The 12,535-nt window shown below is 41.1% G+C and overlaps 1 protein-coding gene and 1 non-coding gene across 2 annotated transcripts; both read right to left on the bottom strand.

Moving 5' to 3' along the window:
- Nucleotides 1-4,348: 4,348 nt before the first annotated feature.
- Nucleotides 4,349-4,421, bottom strand: trnat-cgu. The gene has a single exon. It is a non-coding gene; the product is annotated as a tRNA-Thr (tRNA).
- Nucleotides 4,422-6,860: 2,439 nt separating this feature from the next.
- Nucleotides 6,861-11,885, bottom strand: pigq (phosphatidylinositol glycan anchor biosynthesis, class Q; the record flags this gene model as incomplete). Its single annotated transcript, XM_036129888.1, is given in 5 exon segments — nt 6,861-7,751; nt 7,830-7,891; nt 8,615-8,729; nt 9,077-9,157; nt 11,774-11,885. Coding segments are annotated over 5 exon segments (523 nt in total), but the record flags the coding sequence as incomplete, so codon positions are not given.
- Between the last annotated feature and the right edge of the window lie 650 nt (nt 11,886-12,535).

Raw genomic sequence — 12,535 nt, 5'->3', positions numbered from 1 at the left:
TTCTAAAGTGTACTAAAGTCTGTTCCAGATCCACAAACTCAGACGTGGACCAAAAAATAACAAAAAACCCTCTCAAGACCCCCTGAGTCATTCGGCTTTGATAACGATCTGGTGCACTGTTTCATGGTCAGGATGAAAGCCACACTACTTCTCCATCACCATAAAATACCAGATTGCCAAGAAGGCTTTGACACTTCAGTTTTGTTGTGTTATAACAGGAAAAAGCAACAAAAAAGTATAACCATTTGGCAATGATTGGGTGCTGGTTGTGGTTTAACTATGTTCTTTTTACTTAGAAATTAAAACATCCAGGTTTGAAGTTGTAAAAATAAAACTTTTATAAAATCCAATATGTAAATTGGACATAAGAAGCTGAAACATTAGTTTTTCATCAACACCTCTACCAAAAATAAAAGTATCGCCACTTTGTTAGGTGATGCAATTGTAACAATACACTTTGCGTTGTCTTTGTACTGAAATGTGCTATAAATAAATTTGCCTTGCCTTGCCCTGACTTAACAATAGCCACAGTAACACAAAACTTCCCGCCCCACCCTCTGAGGTTTTGTTTCTCGTTTAACTGCTCACATAAATACAATACTAGAAAACCTACTTTAGTAAACCTGCTTCCACGGTGTTTAAAAGTACAAAATACAGAAAATCTCACTGCTCATAGCTTGGATTGCCAATAATAGTATAACATAGTTGCTGAGCACAGTTACCAAATCCCATTGGGCTTATTATCGTAGCCTGTAAATGTCTAGTTTCAAGGCTTTTATCCTTGGTTTAAGTTGGGTCTGATGTCACTTCCTGATCAAAGTTCAAACTTCAGAAGTAAACCAGCGATTGTTCCTGAGTTTGGCTAACATGGTCGGAAAATGTGTCCAGATTTTTTCAGTCCATATTGTGTTCGTCCATCACTGTGTGGTTTGGCTCATCCACAAAACAGAACAAGTCCGGACTGCAAGGATCATCAGGGCTGACCTTTGTTCCAGGCAACACATTAACAGATCCAGGGTGATGGAAAAAGGCAGCTAACATCTCTGCTTTCGTCACACATCCTGGACACAAACTGTGTAAACTTTTACCTTCAGGTTGGCGCAGCAGAACGCTGTTAGCTAAAACCAGCCGCCACAGACCAGTTATTCCCCTCAGGGCGTCTTTCTGGTGAACACAACAAACACTTTGCAGTCTGGTTAGTCACTCCACTGTGCACTACCCAACCTGGCTGTCTTTATTAAAAAATAGGGAAAACGTATTGATGTATATGTATATATTGCTTCTTAGCCTTTACTTCATCTAAAGTTTCTATATTCATACTAAATGTCTGTACACTGTGAGCACATTAAACTGGAGTCAAATTCCTTGCATGTGCTCACAGTCTTGCCCAATAAAGCTTACTCTGAGATAAGCACCTTCCTCAGTCCCTGATGGCCGTTCTCTACCACACCTCTTATAATACAGATTAATTTCTTATGAAGCTCATCTTTTTGGCTCTACATCAGCAGCTAATTTGTTCATAGTTACCTTCTAAGACCTATTGAAGATGGCCAAAGCGCCTAAAGTGCTGCTTTAGGCGCTTTGGCCATAGTGAGAACCATGAGCATAGAGCAGACCTTTTCCAGGATGGCTGGGACATTTTTGAACACAGTTTGAACCACCAGCCAGGTCTGCCTCATCTTCCTTAGAGATTAAGGAGGCGTGACATTCATGGCAGCCCCACAACATCCAGATCCATCATTATTTAAGGATAGCTCTCTTCCACTTGTGTTGCTCTGCCACCAGGGACCATTAACTATCTCAACGTCTTCTGTCATGGTGATCGACTCTTACCTTAATTGAGGAGATTCTCAAGCTCTGTCTCATTCCGCCTACTTCTACACTTCGAACACTTAGTTTTAAGTATATAGTGTAGATAACAGAAAAAGTCAGTGCACTGAAAGTACCCGGATGACGCCCTAAAAACGGTCACAAAATGCAGTGTGTAACGATGGACCCTACTTGCACTAAACGGACGCCATCTTGACTACAAAGCGGAAAGGGAGGGATTAGGGACGTCGGGAAGATGTTCCCATTTTGAAAATAATGGCGGACAATTCAGCCGAGACAGCCGGAGCTGCGACACCGCAATCATATAAATGTAAGTAATGGTGGTAATACGAGGCATTGTACTCTCGTCTAATGCATCACTTACATGTCCGTCACTGACAGAAGCTGATATATATGCCGCCGGCATATATTTTTGGCGGGCTGAAAATTTGCGTTCACGTGTGTTGCGTTCGTCACGTCATCCCGTCATTTCCAGTAAGCGTTTTAACATAAGTGTTCCTTTTGGAACAATACTAACGATCGAAAGTGGGCACTACGGCAGTAAGTGGTCAGTGCACATTAGCAATGCACTGACGGAAGTATTCGGAATGAGACAGAGCCTCAGTGTTGCTTCCACCAGCCGACACTGTCCCCAGTGCAGGTGAGCAGAGATTCTCCAGCTCTCTAATCTAGTTGGATTCTCTCAACTTCACACACCCGCTCCAGCTCATTTCCTACCAGTGAGGCGAAACCTCATGATCCCAGATCCAGATTATGGTGCCAGGAATCAGCACCATAACAGAACGCCACCCAGCTCTGAAGGCACCCAACCTCGACGTACCTACCTGCAGGTGATGGGCCTACATGGAGCGTTAGCTTCCGTCTGGGAGAAATCAGTATTTATATCATCATGACTCATCTCTCTACCTTCAGCTCTGCCAGAACGCCTACACAGATAATGAATAAAGCATGCAAAACCTGTGCTGACCGCAGCAGCTTGAACAAGACTGTTAATAGAAAAATATAGGAAATAAACTGCATTTGGAGCGATAGCAGCTCCAATATTTACTCAGCAAACCTGTGTGGTTTTTCTGAGAGAGCAAATAATGAATCAGATGTTTTGTGCAAATGTGTTTGCTTGTTTGCAGAGCAGACAAATCTCAGGAAATATGCTCGGGTTTAGGTTTGTTTATCCGGTGTTAGTTGGCAATCATGCACATTACTGTTTTGTTTGAGGTGTTTAAAAGGACAATTTGTAACTAATTTGGGTTTTAATTAGCAAAACTCAAGTATTGCTTTTGTAAATACATATTCTAGCAAAGTCTAATAACGTCACATCAAAAATGAAAGCGTACTCAAAATGTAGGATTAGTAGTTTATAAATACATAGACGGCGGTGTGCCCACTGGAAGGCGCCGTCTTGCGTCACCATTTCTGATGTCAGACAAACTTGTCAGTCTTACGTATTTCCCCTATGTGTCTCCTCTATAAGGATGTGCTGTCAGTGAAGGAAGAGTAGAAAACAAGCAATGACGACCGTAGATCATTCTACTTGCTGTTTTCTGCTGAAATGGAGGATCATTCATACTCTTCGCCCAGCGAGAGGGAAGACAAAGTAACCAAGAAAAGAAAAAATAAGTAAAAACCTGGAGAAAACGAGAGTCCATATCGACTTAGCTATTATTACCAGGTGGAGATAATTCATGAGGGAGCAGGGATTTAAAACGGATGTGGAGGTTGCAGCTTTCTGCTGGACAGGTAAGTTAATTCAATATAACAGTGAAGTTTATTTTTGCTGTTATGTTAGAAACAAGGCAGTGTGGTCCAGCCGTCCTCCCAACAGGGACGGCTCGTTTCTTCGTCTGCCTCTTCCTCTGTGTGTGTGTGTGTGTGTGTGTGTGTGTGTGTGTGTGTGTGTAGATGGAGGAATATCAGGAATATCCGTTCACTGTCTGTAGTGCAGCACCAAGACCGGGTCTCTTTACTGGGGTTTATAGTTGCATTTTTCAGAGCCCAAATAAATGATCGCACGTTAAGAAACAAGCCCGAAAAACAGCAACTCGCTGAAATTACAAGCGACTTTAGAACGAAAAACAAGAGGATGTGGCAAAAAACATTTCACACGATAAGCAGTAGCTGTTAGCAGTAGCTAATACATGGAGGACATGTTTACATTGTCACATTTATGATACTCCACAGCTTCCATAGAACTTATTACAAACTTGACGGCAAGGTCATTGGTAACTCATTTAGCGCACCACTAGATGGTGCACCAGTGTGCAACTCTGACATACTGAGGCTTTAAGGCTAAGAAGAAGAAAAAAAAAATCATTGTCACTAAAATTAACCTTTTGTATTTGACCCACCCCCCCTTAGAGAGCAATCACAGCACCCAGGGAAGGCTAAGGGTCTTGCTCAAGGTCCCAAAGTAGAAGTCTGCAGAGATCAAATCAGGTACTTACAATCTTCTCAGAGAACAAGAGTGCTGCTGTAATCACTAGTGCCCCTAAGAGTGCAGCTTCCATCAATTGCTTCAGAAAGGCATGGACAGGATTTCGAACCCATGATCTTCGGTTTACGAGACCGACGCCTTACCACTTGGCCACCACGCCTACTTTTATCCTGTCTACGAAGGACCTCCCAGATTTTGAGATTGCCATATGAACAGATCCACAGTGATCCACTGTATATCTAGTACATATACTACATCAGGTTCAGACGGAGGGGTCTACCTCACCTCAGCCAAGGCAGCATTCATGCAAGAACTCCACAGACTAGTCAAGACAATAACCAATAACAGAAAAAAACCCATCAGGGTGCAACTTATGATTAACCTTATTATTGAAGGACTGATGCCGCCCTGAGAAGAAATGCTACCCTGGGTGGAGAGCCATGTCACCCATATTACAAACATTACTGAAGGGGAGCGGGGAACAAAAGACAAGAACTGATTCTGCCATTTTTATTGCTGAGGATTGATTCTTTTCTGTAACAGTAATTTAGCAGCATAAAAAACTATTTATGAAAAAAGGGCTACAGAAATGAGCACAACAAAGAAACACGACAAAAATGTAAAGTTTTATTTAAAATAAGTTTATTGACTGATTAATTACACACAACATCAAAGAGGACAAACATTGACATAATCAGTGCAGGTGACGCGTCTGTAGGATAAAGAAATAACCTGGAGGGCTGAGGAACCTCTGGTGCTACTTAACGATGAAGATGAACAAACACATCGAAAACATTATGAGAGCTTTAACAGTAGAATAGGACTTCAAAGAAGATAGAAAGTAGTTTCCCATGTGAGAAATAAAATGTTTCTGAAAAGACGGAGAACATAAGCTGTAAAGATCCATAACCTTCACGTCTGTCTCCAGAGTTTAGTTAGTTTTGGTTTGACCACCAGACTGAAGAAGAGTCTAGATTTCATTTAACAGCAGCTTCATATCTCTGGACGACTGTGTTGAGTTGAAACCGAACCCTGCTGGTCTGTCTGTGTGGAAAATAATCAGGATGATCCTCCAGGTTTCCATCACATCAGAAACCAGCGAAGGTCCCTCCAGGTTCTTCTCTGCTGCTACTTCAGATATTTTCTGAAGATGTTTCTCTGAGAACATGGTGGACCAACTGTCAAGGCATCATTAGAACGAACAAGTGAACAACCAACACTTGCATAATTTCATCCTGTATGAGACCTGGACGACTGGTTTTACCCAGTGGAGGGCAGTTTGTAGCGCCACCTGCTGACCGGACTTCAGAACAGCTCCTGATGAGTTTCAACATCATCATCAGGAGCAGATGAAGACGTTTTCACATAATTTCTTTTAGTTAAACATCTTTTGGGCACCACTTGGTTCTGCTGGGTTCAATTTTAACTACATTTCAAACACGGTTTGTTTTTCAGCAGCAGAACGAACCAAATCGGACCTCGGTGCTGCTTTCCCACCACAGGGTTCCTCCACATCTTCCATCTCAAAGTTCCTGCATCATTTTTACGTTTTCTGGGCCGTCGTTCGGGTCAGTTTTGATTTACCACCACAAACATTTCTACAATAAATTTGCTTAAATTGCCATAAAAGAGCGCAATAAGTTATGAAATAGCAACAATAGAAGTGGGGTAAAAAAAAAAAAAAAAACAGTACACCAATGAACAAACGTTAACATTTGATGCAGTAAACTCCACAAATGACCTGCAAGCCATCGATTGATTTAGACAGACAATGTTTTTATACGTTATGGAGACTTTTTCCACAGACTATCACCAGGTTTCTATATTCATCTTAACTCAACAGGAAACAGAACTTCAAACATGCAGGAACTTTTACCCAGAACCAGACTGGGGCAAAAAGAAACAATCAACCCAAATGATGAGGAACCTGCATGCCTGACCCTTTTCATGTTTGGGAACGACAATCGGTCACAGAACCCTTTTCTATGAAAATCTATTTAGTTCAATTGAATAAAATCTTACTGGCCTCTCTGGTAAAGTTGTGTAAAAGGTCTTAAAATTAATTTCACTTTTACTGCAGCAGGATAATTCCATGATGATAAATGTGAAAAATCTGACTACATTTTTCCAGCGGGGAGTTAAATCCCCAGTGCCACGCCCACCGCCTTTGTACATCAGCTCTTAGTCTTCTTCTGTAAAATGGAAAATTGTTTCCTTTTAATATAATTTGATGGTAAATAGGAGCACAAAGATCTTGACTTCCAATAAAAAGCGGACGCTATTCCTCTTGGCTAAATAAAGTGAACCAAATGGATCATTATTTAAAACATGTAAAAACAAATTTTCTGTTTTCTAGCAAAGACATCAAGTTTTTCTTTAAAATCTCCCAACTTTCAAAGAGTTCATGACGAAATAGACTTCATCCTTAGTTTCACAGCACACCCACCTGGAGTCCTTGGTGTCCTCGGGTGTTTGGTTTGTCTCCAATAACTATGAAAACTATGAATAAATGTTCTCTAATTACAGGCTGAACTAACTGGGCTGTTCCGTGAACCAGAGCTACAGAGCAAAGGTCGCTGGAAATAATTAACGTGAACGATGAAAGTTTTTAAAAACTATTTATTCCAAAAGTTGTTTTTTTAATCATGATTCCAGAAACAGTCAGATGTTAAAAATGCCAAAACCTATTTTCATATTTTCCAAGACCGTAGGAACCCTGTAGAGTGTCACATCACATGACCGGCATTACTGGCCTCTGATTGGCCTAAACGAGCTACAGAGGACAGAATGATGGAAAGGCAGCAAAAGTTGCTCAACTTTAGGGACCAAACTCTGAGTTTTCCAGTGAAAATCCAACTTTAAACAAAGAAGACAGTAAAAATAGAGCTAAACATCTGTTGGCAGTGTGACGGTTAAACAACTAAAAACTAGACGCACTGGGCTGAACTAACGCCCTGATTAATTTTAAATCAGAAATAATCTTCAGTTATTTTTATTTTAAAAACATCTTTTAGTATAGAACGAGCTAAATATGTAACATTTGTTTTGTTAGGACAAAATACTTTAATTTGTTAAAGTTTGATTGAGATTTAATCCCGTTAGGAGGAAATTCAATAAAAGTAAAAGATTACTGTTCAACAACACAGCAGCATTTAAACTACATGAGGAGTGATTCACATCTTTTTTACGCGTGGACAGAAATAAACGACATGGAGTATAATAATGGAATGAGTGTTTTTCATGTTTCTGAGCTCATAATCAATCATTCAAGTTGCTCAGAATACGTCACAGTTTTCGCTCCCTTCTCAGCTTCTGCCTCCCCTCTGGGTCGGACCCCTCAGTCGGTCTTGGTGGTTTTGTGTCTCCAGGGATAAATCAGCTCCCCGACGAACAGCTTCTTGACGAGGGCGGCCCACGAGTCTCTGGGGTAGCAGCTGTAGGTCGGCGTGCGGTAGGTCTGCACCACGGTGCTGCACTTCAGCGGGTTAATCTGAGGAGGAACCACACCGTGAGGGAGGAGGCAGATGGACCCGGGGGCTTCTAACAGGGTCACAGTGGAAGATCTCACCTCCATCAGCAGGTGAAGGGCGGTGCCCGGCTCCTCGCAGAGCACTCTGAACTTCACACCCTCTGAAAATAGAGACAGAAAGCAACTTTACACAGTTTTCCAGCTGTGTGAAGTTTTCATGGGACGCCGTCAAAGACGTCGGTAGAAGACAGAATAACCGTTCTGGAAATGCGTTTTTATTTTTATTATTTTATTACCATCTAATGTAGAACAGATTACTAGATCAATGTGTGCTTCTGTGCTTTTTTGTCTCTCTTGTTGTGTCTCTGCTCTGTCTTCTGTAACCCCAGTCGGTCGAGGCAGATGACCGTTCATACTGAGCCCGGTTCTGCTGGAGGTTTTCCTTCCCGCTAATGGGTGGTTTTTCTTTCCACTGTCGCTTCATGCTTGCTCAGTATGAGGGATTGCTGCAAAGCCATGGACAATGCAGACGACTCTTCCTGTGGCTCTACGGTTCCCCAGGAGTGAATGCTGCTTGTCGGGACTTTGATGCAATCAACTGGTTTCCTTTTATAGGACATTTTTGACCAATCTGTATAATCTGACCCAATCTGTATAATATGATTGATTTTGACTTTGTAAAGTGCCTCGAGATGACATGTTTCATGAATTGGCGCTATATAAATAAAATTGAATTGAATTGAATTGACTTTTTGTTCCAGAGCTGCTAAATCCTACAACCAAATCTGATACCTTTCCAATCCTGCTTTGCAGAAATCCCTACCAGGAGTGCTGGCGTTTTGTTCTGACCCAGGATTAGGATGGGTTCTGATCAGGGGATTTACCTGCCAGTCGGTACGACCGACAGATCCGCAGCCCCATGGCGAACAGAGGGAAGGAGTTGATGAAGTCCACGCTGAGATGAAGGACGCCCTGGAACAGCACCACCACCAGCCGGAGCTGCCCAACACACAGAGGTGTGAAAATCAAACCAACCCTGCAGTTCTAAAAAAAAAAAAATTCTGCTTGTTCTGAGAAAACCTGCCGATAAGAAAACCGACCAAATCAGTTATAAAACATAAACGGTAAAGCTGTCCCCCGGGATAACTTCAAGAAGACATTTATTTATGATCCAATCAGGTCCTGAATGGATCGCTGAAGATAAAACCAAAGCACCAGTTGAAGCAAACGGTGTCTGACTGGACCAGAATCCCCCAGAATCCCCAGGGCAGGACTGTGATTCTTTCTAATCACATAAAACATCCTTCAGTAAAGACCTCGGTGAAATCTGCCTCAGCTCGTCTTACCAGGGTGAAGACCAGGTAGTAGAGCGCCGTGGTGGGAAGCAGGAACAGCAGGATGGTGAAGAGCAGCGTTCCAATGAAGAGCTGCAACAGAAACACAGAAATACTCAGGGCTGGAAAATACTGGAAAAAAAACAGCTCTGGCCGATCACTTCCTTTAGCTGCTTTAAAGTCCTTTTACATTGTCATAGCTGATAGTTTTATCCTCAACAACCTCTTATTTCTCTTCTCTGATGATGTCCTTTGTCTTTTCTGCACGAATCCTTCCCCCACAGAAGACTTGGTCTAGTCTGAAAGCTTGTAAATACTTATTTTGCTGAATTCAGTAAAGAATCTAAAAATACGTCATGATTAATAATAACAGTGATTTATGTGTTAAATTCAGAATGTAGCATATAATGTCTTTTTGTGCATTAGAATGATTATATATTTGAAAACCTTAAAAGCCCATAGCCACGCTATTTCACTTTTCTAAATGTATACGTCACTAGCTCACTCTGGTTGCATACAAAATTTATGTCCGGCTGGTGTATTAGTTGTTATTTTAGCATTTTATGCTTTGTTTTTGCTCAATTTGTAAGTAAATAAAGCCTTTCGTGTTTATTTTTAATAACAAATGAAGTACAACACTGTGGATGTACAGCAGGGGATAAAACAAGGAAGCGGCTAACGGCTATTAGCATCTCCCAGCAAAACAATGAAGAAAGGTCCAAGATCCAGTGGGAAAAAAATATATAAATATATGATTCCAAGAGGGAAAAGACTGGAATGTCTCTGGGAATACAGTCTGAACGTTGGTGTTCACTGAAGCGGACGTTAAAGCTGATGATCGCTCAGATGTGACCTCAGAGTTGACTGACGTGAGTAAATGTTCTGATATGAGGCTAGAGCTGCTGTACTTCTGCGATGCTGCCGCTAGATGGCGCCACATCTGTTTATATCTGCTCATCGCGCCCCATGTTGGGTTGTATTTAGCCTAAAAAAGGACCATCAAAAACCAATCAGGATGGACGCTTGGTATATATAACCTTATTTTATCATGATCAAACGGTGTTTGGTCTTTTTTTTTTTAAAGGCGCATAGCCACGTTATTTGACATTTTTTTTGATTTATACGTCAGTAACGCACTCTGGTTGCATACAAAGTTTTTATGAACGATTATTTACGTTTGTATGCAACGTAATATTTACGATTATTTGATCTTGCTGGCGTATTAGTTGTTATTTTGTTACTTTAAGCTTTGTTTTTGCTTAGTTTGTTAGTAAATAAAGCCTTTCGTGTTTATTTACGGAAGTACGTACATACTGTGCATACTGTAGTGAAATCTCTATACATACGAATCTCTGAGTGGAACGCTATCGGGTCGGCTGAAATAAAAACAGAACCAACAGAGGCACAGAGCGACATGTCAGGGCCTTTAGGAAGAACCTCCCGGCAGACAGAACCGCTGGTGGAGCCGAACCAGAACAACAGAGCAGGAAGGGAAGTGGTTCAGATAAACAGCCTCATCCGACCCACAGCAGAGATTAGGCTTTTCCTGCTCTGCCCCTGATGTTCTGGATCTGGCCGGTCCGGCAGCTTCCCAAGCACTGAGCACCTTCCTTTTCCACCCGCCTCAAACCGTTTCCTGTCAGAATAACTTTAACAATAAGAGCTCCACAATAAAACCATTTATTAAACTCCTGAGAGGCACCAAACTGTGTATCCAACTTTTAATTAGAGCTGAACAATTAATCGCATTTTCAATATAATCGTGATTTAAAAAAACGCAATTTCCAAATCGCAGAGTCTGCAATTTTTGGCTCTGTAACAATTAGTGAATCAGACCCGTCCATTAGGTGTTGGTAAAATGTTTAAAGTGGGTTTGCCTCCACATGGAAGGGAAGACAGTTGCAGCAGTGAGATAATCTAATTTTATTACTTGTTTTAGAGTTTATATAAATCATACATAGCATTAAGTACAGGTCAATCAGTTTAATACATAGACTTGCTTGTTGGTTGCACTTTATGTTCAACAAGGATTGATGTCCAAAACAATTAAAAGCTGCTCTCTTGAATAATATTCTGATTAATAGAAACATTAAAAGTTCTTGTTTAAAATAGTCTTTGTTTACAAACATCTTTATTTAGAGGCCATTTTTGTTGCTTGTGGTTAATGCAGAGAAAAGTCAAAATTGCAATTTTGGTTGAAATATATTGTAGGCAGAACGCGATCATTTCTGCTCTGAGTTTAGATGCTGTGGGTCTTTTAGCAACTAATCTGCACAGCGAGGAAACAAGTGGATTTATTGTTTGTATACGTTTAAAAAGACATGATAAATTAAACTGGAAAAAAAAAATCGCATTAAATCGCAATATTAAGAAAAAAAATCGCAATTAGATTGTTTTCCAAAATCGTTCAGCCCTACATTTGATCAAAATTAATATTATTTAGAAAGTTCAATTTCTTATCCATAAAATAATGAATGTTAGTTTCTTTGTTTTTGAGTTTTTTACCTAATTAAACACCTAAATAAAACGTTGGTGTAATTACTAATAACTGCAATCCATAAATACAGTATGTGTGTAAATAATCTAAGACACATTGAAAAAAAAAAAATCCTCTTCGCTTCTTTAAATTTGTGACAAAAATTGTTTTCAAAGACCATTCAGGACAACTTTTTAATAGATTATGTGATGAGTTATGTGAATCATTTTCACCTGGTCCAGGTCGTAGGAGCAGGAGTCGACTCTCTGCCGCAAGACGTTCCACTTCTTCCCCCTGAAGAGCCTCCAGAGGGACGAGAGGCCGTAGATCTTCAGGCAGTAGAGCCTGACGGAGACACAGCAGGGGGGGGGGGGGGGGGGGGGTGTCCGTTAAAAGTTATTTTAACGAAGCGAGGTGAAGCAATTTTAGAAGAAACAGCCAAGATCATCTTTTTTAAGACTCAACAGAGGTTCAAACATATACAAACACCCCCGCTGGTTTCTAACCACAGATAACGTTGAGTGTCAACAAGCTGCAGGGATCATGCTGGCTGAATGTTGGACCTCTCAGAGGTCAGAACCATCCATGGTGGGCTTCCTGTTACCAGAGTTTGGGTCCCAGAAGCCAAACCTGGAGATTTTCTCCTCAGTGAGACTCTCCAGGTTCTCCCTGCTGCATCCCAAGAACTTCCCAGGTCCAGCAAGTCCTGTGTGTTTGATGGTCTGCTCCCTATAAGTCCTTCACTAAGACTAAGAAAGTAGAGAACATGGACCCGGTTCTGAAGTCCTTCCATGGCTCCCTGGATCTCAGAGAATAGACTTTAAAACCAGAACCAGACACGGAGAAGCAGCATTTAGTTCCTATGCTCCACTGATCTGGAACGAACCTCCAATAAACTGTAAAAGTGCTGAAAGCCTGAGTTCCTTTAAATCAAGATTAAAAACACATTTGTTCAGGATAACCTTTAAATGTTTTAGTTAAACTGTTCTACTGAA

The sequence above is a fragment of the Fundulus heteroclitus genome, unplaced genomic scaffold (assembly GCF_011125445.2).
Source record: "Fundulus heteroclitus isolate FHET01 unplaced genomic scaffold, MU-UCD_Fhet_4.1 scaffold_245, whole genome shotgun sequence".
Classification (NCBI taxonomy): Eukaryota; Metazoa; Chordata; class Actinopteri; order Cyprinodontiformes; family Fundulidae; genus Fundulus; species Fundulus heteroclitus.
This window is presented reverse-complemented; position numbering and strand designations above follow the sequence as displayed.